Source organism: Erythrolamprus reginae, chromosome 2 (assembly GCF_031021105.1).
Source record: "Erythrolamprus reginae isolate rEryReg1 chromosome 2, rEryReg1.hap1, whole genome shotgun sequence".
NCBI classification, from domain to species: Eukaryota; Metazoa; Chordata; class Lepidosauria; order Squamata; family Dipsadidae; genus Erythrolamprus; species Erythrolamprus reginae.
The window spans coordinates 155,723,936-155,741,702 of NC_091951.1; the positions used below are offsets into that span (position 1 = coordinate 155,723,936).

At 39.5% G+C, this 17,767-nt stretch overlaps 2 protein-coding genes across 19 annotated transcripts in view; one reads left to right on the forward strand and one right to left on the reverse strand.

Moving 5' to 3' along the window:
• The window catches only part of GPS1 (G protein pathway suppressor 1), a 22,103-nt gene extending 18,495 nt beyond the window's left edge, over nucleotides 1–3,608 (reverse strand). For 2 of the 9 annotated variants that reach the window (XM_070740063.1, XM_070740062.1), the window contains exon 1: nucleotides 2,875–3,238. In XM_070740063.1, coding sequence (XP_070596164.1) covers nucleotides 2,875–2,907 — 33 coding nt within the window. In that variant the 5' untranslated portion in view covers nucleotides 2,908–3,238. Of the gene's footprint in view, nucleotides 1–658; nucleotides 863–2,874; nucleotides 3,239–3,585 lie in introns of those variants that run through there. The other 7 variants (XM_070740056.1, XM_070740058.1, XM_070740057.1 and 4 more) reach the window with 7 other exon arrangements.
• On the forward strand, nucleotides 2,953–17,213 carry RFNG (RFNG O-fucosylpeptide 3-beta-N-acetylglucosaminyltransferase). 10 transcript variants are annotated; one of them, XR_011558082.1, is made up of 11 exons: nucleotides 2,999–3,213; nucleotides 5,471–6,169; nucleotides 7,829–7,877; nucleotides 10,529–10,631; nucleotides 10,922–11,075; nucleotides 12,023–12,241; nucleotides 12,782–12,827; nucleotides 14,156–14,241; nucleotides 14,327–14,492; nucleotides 16,056–16,141; nucleotides 16,269–17,213. XR_011558082.1 is itself a non-coding variant. In XM_070740069.1 (9 exons), exons 2-9 carry the CDS (start codon nucleotides 5,690–5,692, stop codon nucleotides 16,333–16,335), a joined length of 1,191 nt encoding a protein of 396 aa, XP_070596170.1. In that variant the 5' UTR covers nucleotides 2,953–3,000; nucleotides 5,471–5,689; the 3' UTR covers nucleotides 16,336–17,213. The 10 variants fall into 10 exon arrangements, 9 of the variants coding, with proteins under 9 accessions (XP_070596170.1, XP_070596167.1, XP_070596171.1 ...); XM_070740069.1 differs by lacking the exons at nucleotides 12,023–12,241; nucleotides 12,782–12,827 and having other exon boundaries at nucleotides 2,953–3,000; XM_070740066.1 differs by lacking the exons at nucleotides 12,023–12,241; nucleotides 12,782–12,827 and having other exon boundaries at nucleotides 2,956–3,213.
• The last annotated feature ends 554 nt before the right edge of the window (nucleotides 17,214–17,767 follow it).

Below are 17,767 nucleotides of genomic sequence, written 5' to 3' on the forward strand. Positions count from 1 at the left end.
TTACTTAGCAATTTGCTGCCAAATTTCAACTATGTGATCTCTGGAGGCCACTAAAAACAAACCAAAACAATACAGGAGCCATATGTGGTCCCTGGACCACTCATCCCTGTTCCAATAAAAGACAGCTAATTATTTCCAAAGAGACAGCCTTTTTCATACCAGTATCTCATCTATGCATTCCCTTCCACCCACCATGAAACAAGGGATTCCAAACCAGTTCTGAAGTTAGTTTAGCTTTAGTATAGTCAGGTAATCCTGCTGGCAATAAGGTAATCATATCCATTGCTTTGATTTTAAGTAATGACATTGTTAAGGGAAAAAATAGATAATGCAATGTTGTGTTTTAATCCCTACTTAAAAGTAGAAAAATGTTTAAAATACACAAATTACATACATAACAAAGTAAAGCCATACAACTGCTGTGGAAAATTAGTCTGTCGCCCATTGTTTCAAGTCTGAAAGCTTTCAACTATTCTTAGACAATGGGAGACAAATATCTTTGCTAGCAGCTCAACAGTGTATAACAAAACTCTTTATTATTTGAAATACATCCAATTCAGAGAAAGGATTTTTTTAAAAAAAAGAATATGCCTTAATGTTGATAAAACTCAAGTCATTCTCACTCAGACATCCTTGAGTGCTTTCTCCTTTGAGATACCTCATAAAGTAGGGTGCAGGCTGATAAGCAGGCACTCAGGCTGAAGTCTCCAGATGTACCTGGGAGGAAGAGGTCTGACCTACTGCTGCGGGGAGTGTTGTATAGATCTGTCACTGACGAGGAAGCTGAGCTTGGAACTGAACTATCCCTCATCCTGTCCTGACTCTCTGTACCCCCTCGCCCTGACACAGAGCTCGCCAGCTGCTAAAGGAAAGAAAGGAAGTTAATGCCCCTGCAGTCATAAACAGCTATAATTCATGGTAGGCTTAGAATAATATGACCTGGCTTTCTTTCTCTTTCACCATAGGCCTTTATTAATATCCATCTTAAAGTTATAAGGAATTAGCATTTATGTGCCACATTGAACAAGCAACAAATGTCAAATCCACTGGCTTGGATGCACAATTTCCTAAATACCGTATTGCAAATAGTAAAATCAGGACGGATACATTTCATGCAACTTGTGACATGGTAATTATGAACTTGGGTGCAGAAAACTTTCCATAACGCCCTTAGAGGAGCTTGAAAAATATATGGCATCTCTAAGGTAACAAAGATGGAGAAGGGTTTTTGGGAGGGGCAAGCAAAAACAGTGATTTCTAAGATATTATTTTTCTTAACGCAGCAAGCCTATGACATTTGGAAAAATGTTTTAGGAGACTGATCAGAGAGAAAATTCAACATCCAAATTCTTCCCTTTGTTGTCATCTTTCAAGTTTTTTTTTTAAAAAGCACCCGAAAAGAAATTGTTGCTATAAAAGCAAAAGAAAGAAAAAAGAGGAAGCTAAGAAAATGGGAATAGAAGGGAATATTGATATTTATAAAAATGAAAGTGAAAAAATAAAAATGGATGACTGATGGTGGAAAATCATAGAATTTTTGTTAATAAAAAAGCACCAGTTTATTTCAACTTTTGAGTGGCAGAACTTGCTGGGGCATTGCATTTCATAACCAGGAGATCACACAACTCTTCCTTATGCAAACCGTGCTAGAGTTCTCTTTCTTTTTTATTATCTTTTGGCAGTATTTAGGGTAGGAACAGACAGCTGATCATAACAAGTCATTTAAATCTTCGGGACCACCTTCTACTGCATAGCTCCCAGTGACCTATAAGGATCTACAAGACTGGCTTTCTCTGGGTCCTGTTGGCTAGACAGTGTCGGTTGGCGGGGTCACGGGGAGGGCCTTCTCTGTGGCAGCTCTGACTCTCTGGAACCAGCTACCCTGCGAGATCTGTACTGCCCCCACCCCAGCCTTCCAGAAAGTCTTAAAGACCTGGCTCTGCCACCAAGCCTTGGGCCCTTGATCAATATGGCACCATCTAGATCTAGCCACAAAAAGATATGAATTGTTATTTTACGGGTTTTAAACTGTCTTTTATATTGCTTTTAGATGTTGTACTTAGATACTGTACTCTGCCGCCCAGACTCTGGAAGAAGTTGGGTGGCCTATAAATTAGATTAATAAATAAATACTTCACATAGACTATAGTATCACTGCACAACTGGGGGGGGGGGGTAATAAAGGCAGAAACAGACACCCCCAGGATCTCTTAAAGGCATTCAAATGAAGCCCAAGTGCTCTGTTTCCTCCCACAGGTGTATGTTAAGTGGTTTTGGGCAGTGGTTTTGCTCTCCAACCTTGTTTCTTCTGAATTTATCTTCTGAATCGTTTCGTTAGCAGACTCAGTAACATCATCAGGACAATGTTCTTGTCCCGTTCCTCTTTTAGCCTTATAAATGTCTATTTAAGCGTTCTCAGCCCGTACGTAGAGTGAGAAACTCCGGACCGACCCTTCGGCTGGCCAGCAGCCCCCGAGAAGGTCACCGTTACCGCGTCTACACAGAAACCAAAGAGACAGCGAGGAGGAAAGCGGACCGGGTTGGCGGGAGCAGCAGAGCCGAGCGCACTAGGCGGCGGGGCCTCTCCCTCTGGCGGCCGCGACCAAACCCTCGGCCTCGGGGCAACGGTTCTGTCTCCGCTCGAGGCCGCCCCTGCCTCCCGCGCGCCCCTCCTCAAGGAGGCAGCCTGGAGGGGGGAAGCCTCCGAAAACAACACATGGGCTGCTGACCCCACCGGAGGAGCCGCTCGGCAGCCGTCACCGCCGCCGCTGAAGCCTCCTTCCCGCCACCGCCTGAATTACGCCTCGAGACACGCCCCGCGGCCAGACCTCCCCCGCCCCCCCCCTAGCGACCCCCTCGAAACTTCCTCGATACCTGCAAATTGAAGACTTGAACGGGTAGCGGCATATTGACCCTCGCACCATGCGCCTCCGGGTCACGTCCTCCCCTCCCACTTCCACGTCCGGGTCACCTACGCAACCGGGTCAAGGCCGGCGACAGGTAAAGCCCTTTAAAGGGACCGTCGCCCCTTTTCCCCCCCCTCTTTGCCTCCCCGACCGCCCTCCTTTTTCCCACCCCACCCCACCCCGCCCCCGGTGTGCTCTTGATTCGGCCCGGCGAGGGCTCGAAGCCTTGGGTCAGCGAGCGCCGCGGGAGTCAAGCGCCCGGGCCTGGCTTCTTCCGCCGCCAGCCGGAGCGGAGCCGGCCCTGCCAGTAAGCGCCCAGAAAACCTCGCTCTGGCGGGGTAGAATTCCCGTAGCGTTCTCACGGGGCGGAAGGGAAGAGGAGGGGGAGTGAAGGTGTGTGTGTGCTCGTGCGTGTTGCCATGGTGAGGAGAACCGCTTTGGGACGCCTGGTCCCTAGAGAAGCCCCGCACGGAAGGTTTGCCATACAGAAAAAGGCCCGGACGATCGCTCTCGGACTTCTAAATGTGTCGCCTTTAAACTCTCTGCTTGAAATGACAACTGACCTAAACATAATCTTGAGACCGCAATCCTATTTTAAGTTTACTTAAGACCAAATTCTTAACTCAAGATTATAGCAACCTGTATAGCAAGATTAGGTAGCAACCTGTAGCAATATCACCTTCCTCCTTTAGAATAGAGTAACCGAGTTGGAAGAGACCTTGGAGGTCTTCTAGTCCAGTGTTTCCCAACCGTGGCCATTTGAAGATATCTGGACTTCAACTCCCAGAATTCCCCAGCTAGCAAATGCTGGCTGGGGAATTCTGGGAGTTGAAGTCCAGATATCTTCAAGTGGCCACGTTTGGGAAACACTGCTCTAGTCCAACCCTCTGCTCGGGCAGCAAATCCTAATATATACCATTTCAGACAAATGGTTGTCCAACATCTTTAAAACTTCCAGTGTTGGAGCATTCACAACTTCTGGAGGCAAGCTGTTCCACTGATTAATTTTTCTAACTTTCAGAGGAAATTTATCCTTGGTTTTAGGTTGCTTCTCTTCTTGATTAGTTTCCATCCCTTCCTTCTTGTCAACAAGAAGTAATTCTTGGGGGAAGCAGATGTCATTGTCTGAAAGAAGTGCAAATTCTACAAGGTATTTCACAACCCCTATAATATAAAGCAGGGGCGGTGGCCAATATGGTTCTCGCTTTCACACACTTTTTGGCCTTATTTCAAAAGCGGTTTGCAAACACTTAATTCAGAGGGTTATGCAAGGTTGATCTGGTTTTCCTGGAAGTCTGTTGGATGGAGAAAAGAGAAAACATCAATAAGAGAGAAAAGGGGGAGCTTCAGGAAGAAAAAAACAGGTGTTAGGAAAAGAGGTAATATGGTTTCATTCAACAACACCCACTTATAGTATTTGGTCTAACATCACAATGCATGTTTCTAGACAGAAATTTTCTGTGAATCTTCTCTTGAATAAATAATCTAACTTCAATTATTAATTTGGCTTCTCTTATTTCCCTATAAATAAGCCTAATAAACAAAAAAATGCAATTAAGTTTATCTCCTTATTTTGTGGGAGGGAGTTTCTATTAAATATACTGTAGATCAGGGGTGTCAAACCCGTGGATCGGATGCATCATGAGCTGGCGACCCCACTCCATTTTATCAAAGTGGAAAAAATTCTTTTTCAATTATATTTCCCTTTCTTTCAGCATGTTTCTTAAACGTTAATTAAAGTTATTTTCATGAATAATACACATAAAGCTCTAAAATGCATTCAGTTTTTTGCATAATGTCTAGTTTTTCTTTTGTAATAGAGTTTCAACAGTATCCCTCACACTAAAGTTCTGACAAAACAAAAGCAGATAATTGGAAAGATCTGGGAACTGCTGTCAGTCACAATAAAAGCGGAACAGGGAGATAAATTATGATTCTGTATAAAGCAGTTTGATATATTAACAAGTTAATCCACAGTAACCATCTTCTTAATGGTTTTAAGACACTTTGATTCTTATCTGAAGGTTACTTAAACATAGAAACATAGAAGACTGACGGCAGAAAAAGACCCCATGGTCCATCTAGTTTGCCCTTTTACTATTTCCTGTATTTTATCTTACAATGGATATATGTTTATCCCAGGCATGTTTAAATTCGGTTACTGTGGATTTACCAACCACGTCTGCTGGAAGTTTGTTCCAAGGATCTACTACTCTTTCAGTAAAATAATACTTTCTCATGTTGCCTTTGATCTTTCCCCCAACTAACTTCAGATTGTGTCCCCTTGTTCTTGTGTTCACTTTCCTGTTAAAAACACTTCCCTCCTGAACCCTATTTAACCCTTTAACATATTTAAATGTTTCGATCGTGTCCCCCCTTTTCCTTCTGTCTTCCAGACTATACAGATTGAGTTCATTAAGTCTTTCCTGATACGTTTTATACTTCAGACCTTCCACCATTCTTGTAGCCCGTCTTTGGACCCGTTCAATTTTGTCAATATCTTTTTGTAGGTGAGGTCTTAAAATATTCATGTTTCTTTTCTTTTCTTGTCTCTCATGTAACAGGTGACAAATTCTGTATTTTAGGATGACAAATCCAGGCTCAGTTATAAAAAGAAATCAACCCATAATGATTGAATACCACAAAGATGATACTGTGTGGCTATAAAAGTTCCACAACTTCAATAATTTTTACACAGTTGATCTTCATTTCAAAAGCATCATCATCACTGGGAAGTGATAGCCCAGTTTTACAAGATGGCCAATGCCCCTAGGGGCTGAAGAATGAGCTTCTCTTGCATTAGGCTCAGTAAGATATGTTTTCTGCTCTCCATTATCACTTGCACAGTTCTCCTTTTGCTAATTCCCAAATTCCAATCCAGCTGGAGATTTAAAGTCTATTCTCAGCCACATCCATCTCTTGTTTTTAATACTTTCAACAAGAATAAAAGCTCACTTCAGCAGGTGGAGTTCAATTCCCCCAATCCTTTGGATGCTGAGATCGATAATATAGTGCCTTTAGCAAAAGAAAATCTGCTAGAAAAATGGAATCAGGTCACAAACACTGGTGTATCCCATTTGAAAGCTAATGGGAAGATAAATGAAAGGCCACACAATGTGACTCATATGGAATCTGCTGAGGTCTCAGCTAAGGAAAAGTTGGAGTTGAAAGATATTTTTATTGCTGTGAAAACCACAAGGAAATATCATAAATCAAGGCTAAACTTGCTCTTACAAACATGGATATCCCAGGCCAAAGGTCAGGTACGAACACTATTTATTTAACAGTTGTACTCTTTTGTTAGTGATATTTATTATTAGCAGTTTATGTATAAACATGCATGTTAAAGAACTTTTCGAAGGTTGAGCATAATGTTTTTTTACCATCACAGTGTTGGAAACAAATTATCTGCATATTTTCTTTTTTTATGATAGCACAATAATTAAAGTTAAATCTCTCATCCAATTAAAGTAAAACTTATAATTTTACCTACTTATACTCATTTCTCCTATGACATTAGAGTTCTAGAAACTCTCCATAACAGGGAATTCCTAGCATGAGTAAATAATACATTGCAGAAATCAGGGGCTATTCAAGCTAGCTCCATCCCTTGTTCCTAATAAAGCAACTGCAGATTAACCATGCATCAGATCAGTTCTGCATGCATGCGGATTCTGACATATTTTTTCTTAGCTATTTATGGCAGTTATACAATAATTCCATTGACATTTTTATTTTTATCCCATCTTTATTATTTTTTAAAAGGACTCAAGGCAATGAACATTCCTAATTCTCTTTCCTCCGATTTCCCCACAAAAAATAACCCTGCCAGGTGAATTTGGTTGAAACAGTGTAACTGGCGTAAGGTCAACTATCTGGCTTTCATCCCTAGGGCAGAATTAGATTCAAGGTCTTCCGGTTTCTAGTCAGGTGCCTTAACCACTGAGCCAAACTAGCTATGAAACTCTTGACCTTTGCTTGGTTGGGATTTTTGCTGAGTTGAAAATAAGAACGATGTGACTGCTTCTTGTACTGTTACACCATATACAGCATTTGATTTCCTTTCTGCCAATCCTGGGAGGGGGTGGTGGTCCCCGAACCCCTAGGCTGTGGACTGGCAGTGGCATGCCAGAAACCAGGCTGTACAAACCAGCAAAGCCCCAACTGCACAGGTGCAGGATGCAGGCAGCACATGAAACTGCATACCCTCTGGTTGGCGCGCAGTGTTCCCTCTAATTTTTGGGGGGGTGGGCGGAAAAGTATAGTGTCTGAGCGGCAGTCCCTTCGGGACTGGGCGGCACAGAAATAATAAATAAACAAACAAACAAACAAATAAAAAACCCACCCTGTTTTGCCTCAGAGAATTTCAAAATAAAATACTGTACTGTGTGTCTATAATAGTGAGCTCATAATAGGGCAACTCTGTCAATATCAAAATGCCACTTAAATAGTTGAGCTAGTTTCAAACTAGATTTTGGTTTTCTTTCTCTCTTCCTTACTCCCATTCTTTTTCTTTCTCTTTTCCTTCCTCTCTTTTTTCTATCTGTTTCTCTCTCTTCCTCTCTTCCTCTCTCTCTCCTTCCCTCTCACTCTTTCCCTCTCGGCTTCTGGGCAGGTTTGGAAAACTCTGAGTTGATGATGATTTTTAAGTGAGCGATTGCTCACTGCTCAGCTTAGAGGGAACTATGGCGGCGGTAAAGCCTCTCCATGGAGCCAGTCCTTGGCGCCCAAAAGATCGGGGGCCACTGGCCTATCATATCATGTGATTGACACTCTTGAAACTTCTATAATAAGGGGAGGGGGGAAGAATCCTTTTTTTTGCTTGGAGCTGTAAGAAACCAATATAATATTCTGACTGAAATTAACAATAACATTACTCTGAAATCTTCAGGAGATGAATAATTGATTTGTATCTTCTATAGACATTTGTATTCACAGATGGGGAAGATCGTGAGCTGCATCTTAGAGCAGGTAAAACTGTTATTAACCTTTCAGGTTTATATTTAAAATAAGATGCAAATCACTCTTACGAATCACTCTCTTTTTAGAGAAGGAGAGGATTTTAGAGAGGATTATAGAGCATCTGCTTTGCAAAAAGAAGATCCCCAACTCAGTCATTGTCTTGAGGAGTGCAGGAATCAGTTCCTGTCCTGAGAAGCAAGGGATTGAAAATAAATGCTGTCCCTAGTACCCTTGCTGTTTCTGATGACATGTTTACTGTATTTTCAGAGTATAAAATGCATTGGAGTATAAGACACAACTTAGTTGGGAGGAAAATAGGGAAAAAAATCTGCTTACCAGATATTCACCTCCCTAGCGTCCTTAGACTGGTCAGCTTCAAGCACATTATTTTATTCCCTGGTTAAGGTTTTGAAAAACTTATTTGCAGAGAGTAATGAAAGAGCTTGCAAGCGGGTAAGAGCTGGGAACATTGTTAGCACCTGGTTAGGGCTGAAAAGAAACATTCAGAGCAAGTAGAGCAATGAAAAAACCCCTACAATGACAGGGTTTGGAAAACATTCTTCCCAGAGGTAGCAATGAAAGAGGAGCGGGTACCTGAAAAGATCATTAGCACCTAGTTAGGGATTTAAAAAAGCTTCAAAAAAGATACATTCAGAGTATAAGACACACCCACATTTTCAGCCTCTTTTAGGGAAGAAAAAGGTACGTCTTATACTCTGTAAAATATGGTAGTTATTTCCATTTCTGGGTACAAAAATATTATTTTCTTTTTGAAATGCTTCCTTATTTGCCTCCAATGAGAATTTTGCATTGATGTTTATACCTTTAAATTCCTTCAGACTGTTAATGTTCCAGAAGCAGTAATTATTATTATTATTATTATTATTATTATTATTATTATTATTATTAATTAGATTTGTATGCCGCCCCTCTCCGGAGACTCAGAGCAGCTTACAACAATGATAATGGAAACTGCAGTTTAATGTTTCCAAATGTAAAATAATGCACTTGGGGAAAAGGAATCCTCAATCTGAGTATTGTATTGGCAGTTCTGTGTTAGCAAATACTTCAAAAGAAAAGGATTTAGGGGTAGTGATTTCTGACAGTCTCAAAATGGGTGAACAGTGCAGTCAGGCGGTAGGGAAAGCAAGTAGGATGCTTGGCTGCATAGCTAGAGGTATAACAAGCAGGAAGAGGGAGATTATGATCCCGCTATATAGAATGCTGGTGAGACCACATTTGGAATACTGTGTTCAGTTCTGGAGACCTCACCTACAAAAAGATATTGACAAAATTGAACGGGTCCAAAGACGGGCTACAAGAATGGTGGAAGGTCTTAAGCATAAAACGTATCAGGAAAGACTTAATGAACTCAATCTGTATAGTCTGGAGGACAGAAGGAAAAGGGGGGACATGATCGAAACATTTAAATATATTAAAGTGTTAAACAAGGTCCAGGAGGGAAGTGTTTTTAAAAGGAAAGTGAACACAAGAACAAGGGGACACAATCTGAAGTTAGTTGGGGGAAAGATCAAAAGCAACATGAGAAAATATTATTTTACTGAAAGAGTAGTAGATCCTTGGAACAAACTTCCAGCAGACGTTGTAGATAAATCCACAGTAACTGAATTTAAACATGCCTGGGATAAACATATATCCATCCTAAGATAAAATACAGAAAATAGTATAAGGGCAGACTAGATGGACCAGGAGGTCTTTTTCTGCCGTCAGACTTCTATGTTTCTCTGTTTCTATAAGTAGTGCCTGCAGAGATCAATTTAATAGAAGACAGTTTCAGCTTTATGGTTGTGGAACATGAAATTGCAAAAAATACTATAGCATTATTAAAGGATGCAATAATTTTCTTACTTTCCTGGTGAAAACCTCAGAAGCATTAAATGAAACTATCATGCTTGCCCATTTGTTTTTGCCATTTCATATTCTTACAGCATGACATTGTTCAATGCATAGTCTAGATCAGTGTTTTTCAACCAGTGTGCCGTGGCAAACTAGTGTGCCATGAGACATGGTCAGGTGTGCCGCGAAGCTCAGAGAGAGAAAGCAAGAAAGAGAGAAAGAAAGCAAGAGAGAGAGAAAAAGAAAGCAAGAGAGAGAAAGAGTGAGAGAAAGAGAACAAGAGAGAGAAAGCAAGAGAGAGAGAGAGAAAGAAAGCAATAGAAAGAGAGAAAGAGAGGGAGGGAAGGAGAGAGAGAGAAAGACATAGAGGGAGGTAGGGAGGGAGAGAGAAAGAGAGCAAAAAAGAGAGGAAGGAAGGAAGAGAAAGAAAGAGGGATGGAGAGAGAAAGAAGGAAGGGAGAGAAAGAGGGAGGGAGAAATAGAGCGAAAGAGAGGAAGAGAGAATTTTTTTGTCCAAACTTTTTTTAGCCCCCACCCTCCCCCCGCTCAATGTGCCCCAGGGTTTTGTAAATGTAAAAAATGTGCCGCGGCTCAAAAAAGGTTGAAAATCACTGGTCTAGATCCTTAACAGCTAGCACTGTATACTTATTTATTTATTAATCAAATTTACACAACTCCCGATCTCACCAAAGGCATAGAACAATAGATGTAACGCTCAGGGCTCTTCTTCATATATGAATATGATTATATTTACTTTCAGAAACTATATTGTTTGTTCCTTTGCACTCAACTTTATTTTGTAGGAGATCATATAATTAATACCAATTGCTCAGCTGTTCATACCCGTCAAGCTCTCTGCTGCAAGATGTCAGTGGAATATGATAAATTTCTAGAGTCTGGGCAAAAGTAAGTGGAAATCACTTGTTTCATAAATACTTTAATTGCTCTTTTGGCTTCATCAATTAATATATATTGTTCTTTTGATTAGCAGATAAACTAGGAGAACATTGTGTTTGATCTTATTTTATGTAGATTATGTAGATTTTCTCCATTTGTTCTCTCCCATTCCCTTGAATTTTAATTGTCATTTGCATTGTCAATAATGCATTGATCTGAAAAATTAGATCTTGAAAGAGAGCTTTGTTATATCTTTGTGATGACCTCCACTGCAATTTTCTTCTTTGTATTTTCTGCAGGTGGTTTTGTCATGTAGACGATGACAACTATGTGAATTTGAAGAGTCTCCTGAGTCTTTTATCTGCTTTTTCACACAGCAAAGATATATATTTAGGAAGACCAAGTCTGGACCATCCAATTGAAGCAGCAGACCATCTCCGGAATGATGGATCAGTGAGCAGATTCTTTCACTGTTTTTTTTTTTCATGAACTGAAAAAAGTGGATTTTTGTAGTCTTGCATGTTTACTTTCATCTGGATTTTCATACCCTATTTTGCTACGCACCAGCATGGGAGTGGGCAAGACTTCCCTAAGAGGCATGCCTTGAAGTTGATTTTTGCAGATGCTGTTATTTCTGACTACCATTGCTTCCTTTGTTTTTCTGAACTGATTGCTGATAGATAGATTTTGTCGCCAGTAGCAGTGCTCTCCCTCTGACTTTAATTTTACTACTCCTTCCCTCCATATAATATAACCTATTGGTGAATAATATAAAAAGATTGCATCCTTCAGGAACAAGCTGTAGAATTCTCATCTATTCTCCCAGTTTATCAGTCCATAACAGGATTCTGCTTATGACAAAGGTGCTTAGTAAGTTCAGAATAAGCAGAATAATAACTATATTTATGATCTTTTGATTGGCGTTGCCTTTATTGAGGGCAACTTGATAGCACTTGATATCAGTATTTTAAGCTGAAGTTCAAATGGTGCTTCCAGAAATACCCCTTCTTAAAATTCCCAGAGCTAGCAAATTTCAGCAGGGTTTTTTGGCACTATTTGGGATTAGGTAGGGTGGAAGATGTTTAGGAACAAAGTTCCTAAATCTTAAGTTATGAAGAATTTCCATTTCACCCACTTTGGACTTGCAACTCTCAATGTGCCATTTACAGATTACAGATTGTTATCAACCATGTCTTCGGTGACCGTTGAAAGTAACACCGGTATTGAAAGATAATTTTACACTCAATTTACAAACTTTGTAGTGTCACTCAATCATGTGATTGCCGTTATAATCAGTACTCATCTTGTGCCGGATGTGTGATTTTCCCCACCTTTCAGCACAGAGAGATTGGAAAGAAACAGATCGCAAGATAGTAACCTGTTTGCTCTTCTACACATAGAAAGCAATGGAATTGTGCCAGCAGCCCAGGGATGAGGACTATAGATATGCTACACAAGCAGCTTACAGTACTCTAAATCCCTTCTCCAACATCTCCACTCTGCAAGGCAATAAGGAAGGCAGTGACGAGAGATTGCCTGCAGAAATTGGTTCCTTTTTTTCCCTCTGCATCCCCCTCCTTGCAGGACAGACAGATTGGAGAATGATTTTAAGAGAGAAAGTATTATTATTATTATTATTATTATTATTATTATTATTATTATTATTTATTAGATTTGTATGCCGCCCCTCTCCGGAGACTCGGAGCGGCTCACAACAGCAAAACAGCACAAACCCAATAGTTAAAAACAATTAAAAACCCTTAATATAAAAACAATCATACATCTCAAACAAACCATACATAAAAACGGAAACGACCCAGGGGAATCAATTTCCCCATGCCTGATGGCAGAGGTGGGTTTTAAGGAGTTTGCGAAAGGCAAGGAGGGTGGGGGCAATCCTAATTTCCAAGGGAGTTGATTCCAAAGTGGTTTGCTGTTCAGCAGATTGAAGCAAATGAAAGCACTGACAGTGGGAAAGGTTCAGCCAAAGAAAAGATTGCCTATTAAAAAAATGCCTGCTTTTTTCCCCCCTCCCCCAGAGCAGAGAGATTGGAGAGGAAGAGGTTTCAAGAGAGTACTGTAAGGATGTCCCATAGTGCACCTGGGACTTCCAGCCCTAGACTGACAATGTGATCATTCTTTTGATTTGTACAAAATAGAGGCAGGCACCCAGGGGAATGATTTGGAGGCAAAGAAAAGTCCAAGGTGAGAAACTGACTATCTTGTCTCCAGCCAGAAAGCAAAATCATGGTCATATGATTTCCCACTTAGGGAAAGGTTTAGCAGTGTAGCTGCCTGTTCAATTTAGGGTTGTTAAGTCAGGATTACCTGTATGTCTTGCAGGCCAAAATGAGTAAACCAATGGAAAAATAATGATATCTGGCAGGAACATCAGAAAAAATCACCAGAGGAGGGCAGTTCAGTCTTTTTGGTTTAGATTAAATGCCATCTTCTCCATCTTTCACTGCAAATCATAGCAGGCTAATAAAACTGAAGCTTTATTTGAAAGTTTCCTTAGAAAAGCACAGCCCACTTTGTTGACATAGAAATTAACATACAGTAGTCCCTCGCTATACCTTCACCTACTGCGGCTTCACTTCATCGCGGGTTTTTGAGGAAGCCAATCGGCAGATTTAAACAGCCCGCCGAACTCGATCGGCAGGTTTTTCAAAAAAAAATAAAAATCTAAAATTGTAAATACTGTATTTAAATACTGTATCTAAAATAAATACTGTGTGGGACAGGTTTATAAACACTTAAAACAATGAAAACTACCAAACAATTACAATATAAATACTTAAATAAGTACTATCAGTCGATAAATTCCCCATAGCGGATTTCACCTATCGCGGCCAGGTCTGGAACGTAACACCAGCGATGGGTGAGGGACTACTGTATATCATATTTGCTACTATTATAGAGGAAAATTCAGATGATGGTATCATGTTTGGGCAAGTCTAATAATCTCTTCTATTTGTATCCTACATTAAAGAGCATACTATTGAAATAATTAGATCCTTTTTTAGTAACTAGACTATTATGCAACTTATAGGCAATATATTTGTAAATTCCCAACACTTCAGAACACATGAAACATTACTTTTGAAAAGAAATTAAAAGATCTAAGCTTCTTCATGTGAAATAGAAATGTACAGATTTTCATACTTTAAAGCAAATTACAAAATCAACTTTGAATTATATAGTTATTTTCATTTCTTTACTTCCATTAGGGTGTTTCTCTGTAATTATAGTGATTATTCTGTTATACAGACATAGAAAATAGTATTACGAGTACAATCCTGTATTTGTTTCCTTCCATAAGTCTGAATGAACCAATTTCATTGAAGAGTTAGTTATACACAAAGCAAGTCGGCAATTGGTGTGTTTCTTTAAATTCAAATTTGGTTTAAGATCGGTTTCCCCAAAGCTCCAACAATTTTTTGAGGCTTTTTAATAGTCAAATAGAATTGATAATGTCCAGTTGATCACAAAATGGTCAGCCATCCTAACACATCTCTTGTTTATTTTGCTAGACCACTACAAAATTCTGGTTCGCCACAGGTGGTGCTGGATTTTGCATCAGCAGAGGCCTGGCCCTCAAGATGAGCCCATGGGCTAGGTAGGTGCACTTGGAAGGCTTGCTCCCACTTGTGGCCCAAATAGAACTAAGGAGAGATTCATCCCTTGACTTTTGCTTTTGGCAGCCTTGGCAGCTTCATCAGCACTGCAGAGAGAATTCGCCTCCCTGATGATTGCACCATTGGCTACATCATTGAGGGGCTCTTGGAAGTGAAACTGTTGCACAGCCCTTTATTCCACTCTCATCTGGAAAATCTACAGCGGTTGCGTGGTAGAGCTGCACTCAGACAAGTAAGGACAACTCTCCTCTAAACTAAGCAGATGATTCTCCCTCCCTCCCTCCCCACCCCCCAGCTTCCCTCCTTAAAAGGGTCTGTTTCATGGGAGTTTCTTACTGAGACTGCGCTGCAAGTTTGTCATCTGCGACAGTACTGATGTACAATATCAGTACAGTTAAGTACAAACAAAATACAAAGGCCTTTTGTGAATTTCTCTAATGGTGATGGGAAGAACAACAAGAAGAAAGGATGGACGTTTTCCAAGTAAATGTAGAAAATAAGAGTTACTTGCTCCTAAATTATTGTTCAGGCAAAGGCTAAGTTTTGAAGATATGCATAAAACAATCGAGAAAGAAGTTAAAAGTTAGTGTTGAATTTCTATACTTATTTGAATTTTATGTGTGGAAAATAAGAAAGTGAAAGAGTACATGACAAGGCAGTGATCCATGAAGGCAGAAAAAGTAAATACCCTTTTCCCCAAAAAAGAAGACATCCGCTGATAATAATCAGGCTTTTGAGTGCATGGCAATAAGGCCAAGTGCTTATTTCAGGGTTCCAAAAAAAAAAAAAAAAGAAGAAGGGACAGGATCTTATTTTCGGTGAAACATGATAACACGTAGCTATCCCAGGCTTTTATATTTTATGTTTGGTATGTATGTGTTGTATGGTTTTAATTGTTGGGGTTTTATATATTTTTTCTTATATATCTAATATTAGATTTGTTTACTGTCATATTGTTTTTATTATTGTTGTGAGCTGCCCCGAGTCTTCGGAGAGGGGTGGTATGCAAATCTAATAAATTGAATTGAATTGAATTGAATATTTAAAGCAAAAAGAAAATAAGATAAACATTGTACTTCTGGGATAAAACACAAGAAATAGTATAAGGGCAGACTAGATGGACCATGAGGTCTTTTTCTGCCGTCAGTCTTCTATGTTTCTATGTTTCTATGATTCTAGGAACGTTTTGTCAATTTTATGAATACCTTGTAGTCCTTGTTTAGTGACTGCCTCATTTAACAACTGTTCCAAGTTACAGCAATGATGAAAAAATAACTTTACAACCAGTCCTCACATTTATTACCTTCACTGGCCTGGCCTGGAAAGGAAAGCTGAAATAAGATTATAAGCATGGTAGCAGTTTCACTTATTAGCCATTTAATAACTCAGTTGCCAGTACCAAATGTTCACTAAATAAGGATTACTTCTATTTTAAAAACTGTTCCTGACTATGTTGGCCTTACTTTCACATCCAGTAATGTATGCTCAAAGGTAAAACAACAAAAAATTGATTTCATGTCCTACATAAAAAGATGACTTTCCCCCCTATAATAATTGAAGGATTGTTTAACCTGATAGCAGCAGTTGTGGGATTTTATTCATTTCCCATTACCCAACTAAGATGTTTCAATTGTTTCTAATCCTAGAGAGACTGTAATATATTTCCAATCCCTGATAATTATACTAACTGTAGAACTCAATTTTAGGACTTGAATGTGTTCCAGTTTTTAAAATTAATTAATTCCTTCTAACAAGTGCAATTTTTGAATATATGGGTTATGTGTATTTTTTGTAGGTTACCTTGAGTTATGGTGGCCCTGAGAATAAACGCAATGTTGTCAGTGTGGGTGAAATATTCAGTATACAAGAAGATCCAACTCGGTGTGTACATTATGTTTTATATCCCCTAACCTATTGTTCAGTTAAGAAATTGAAACATGAAAACTGAAAACAGACGGATAATATATTTGCAGGATTAGACCATAACTTCTTACCTTATTCTTTATAGGTTCAAATCTGTTCACTGCCTCCTCTACCCTGAAACTCTGTGGTGCCCTACTGCAATAGTGAAATGACATTTCCCTTTTCCTGTGAATCTCTTATGCAGCTTTCCTTAAATGAATAGCCAGAGCTATATATCGGAGGAAGAAGAAAGACAAAACAAGTCCCGGATAAACCAGCCACTCTTTCAAATAATACTTGAGAACTTTGGTCTGGGGCACATTATAAATAATATCTGCAGTGTTTATTTTGGAAATCTTAAATATATCTTTGCTGAGCCATCTTTCCCACATTGTATTAATACAATTTCAATGAAAAGCTGCAGTTTGGCACTGTAGCAATATGGCTGATAAAAAGATATAGAAATGTTTGGAGCAGAGGATAGCTTTTTTGTTGTTATTGTGACAAGTGTTCTTATGTGGGAAGCTAGTATAATCAAAGTATTTTTTAATTAATTCTGCATTACCAATTGTATTCCTGTGGAACCACAGTAGAAATGTTATAAATGTAGTCTCTTACAGCGAATATGAGACAAGCCCATCCCTAGCAACTTCTCTGTTCTATTCAAGCAATACCAGATCCTCTTTCTCTTCTCTTTACAAGCAATACCAGAATCTCTTTCCTTCATGGTTTGCTTTCCTTGTTACCTTTCTAGAAGTTATCCACTGTTACAATCATGTCCCAAGTGATTGGTCTTCAATATTTTCTAACCACTAACTGTTTCAAGATATTGAAACAGATATTTCTGTTGGCTGGGCCATCATCTGAATTTTACATATTATATTGCATCTAGACTTCCTGACGTGATACACCCAACACTCAATTGGATCTTTGAGAAAATGAGTATTAGCAAATGTATTTGTAAAATAATGGATGGGGGGGAGGAGTTTGGAGGGTTTTCCAATTGTTCCATGATCGTCTTAGTCGCTTAATAAAAGGTATTTTTGAGTCACTTCTATTGTATAGAATCCTTCTTGTAAATATAGCAGCATTCATCAAAAAGCTTTTATGAACCAATCCAAACCGCACTGGAGTGTCTGATGTGCCCTACCTGGTGTTCTGTTGGGCTCTCTGGTAGAATCCTCCCAAAAATTCACAGGTACAAATTTCAGACACATACATGTTTGAAAATTCAAAACAATGTTCTTTATAATGAAAATTCACTTAAACCAAGCCCTCTTTTGGTATAGCAAAGAGCACTCGTCTCCAAACAAACTGGTAATTTGTACAAGTCCCTTATCAGTTCTGTGATACTTAGCTTGCAGCTGTGAGGCAATTCACAGTCCTTCTTTCACAAAGTGAAACACACTTTGCTCGGGTTTAGTTTCAAAGCGGGAAAAATCAGTACACAAAAGGTCAAAGTCAGTAAAGCAGTCACGAAACACAAGGATCAGATAATCCTCCACAATGGCCAAACCCACAGGCTGTTATTTATAGCAGCCTCACTAATTACAGCCCCACCCAACCACAGGTGACCTCATTTTCTTGGATAATAATCTCTCAGTT

What these genes read in the sequence shown, in the direction of transcription:
- RFNG (XM_070740069.1), top strand. Translation starts at nt 5,690, where the DNA reads ATGAGCTTCTCTTGCATTAGGCTCAGTAAGATATGTTTTCTGCTCTCC. An exon ending in AAGATGAGCCCATGGGCTAG is followed by an intron (nt 14,242 to 14,326) that starts GTAGGTGCACTT and finishes TGCTTTTGGCAG; the next exon opens with CCTTGGCAGCTTCATCAGCA. An exon ending in GTAGAGCTGCACTCAGACAA is followed by an intron (nt 14,493 to 16,055) that starts GTAAGGACAACT and finishes TATTTTTTGTAG; the next exon opens with GTTACCTTGAGTTATGGTGG.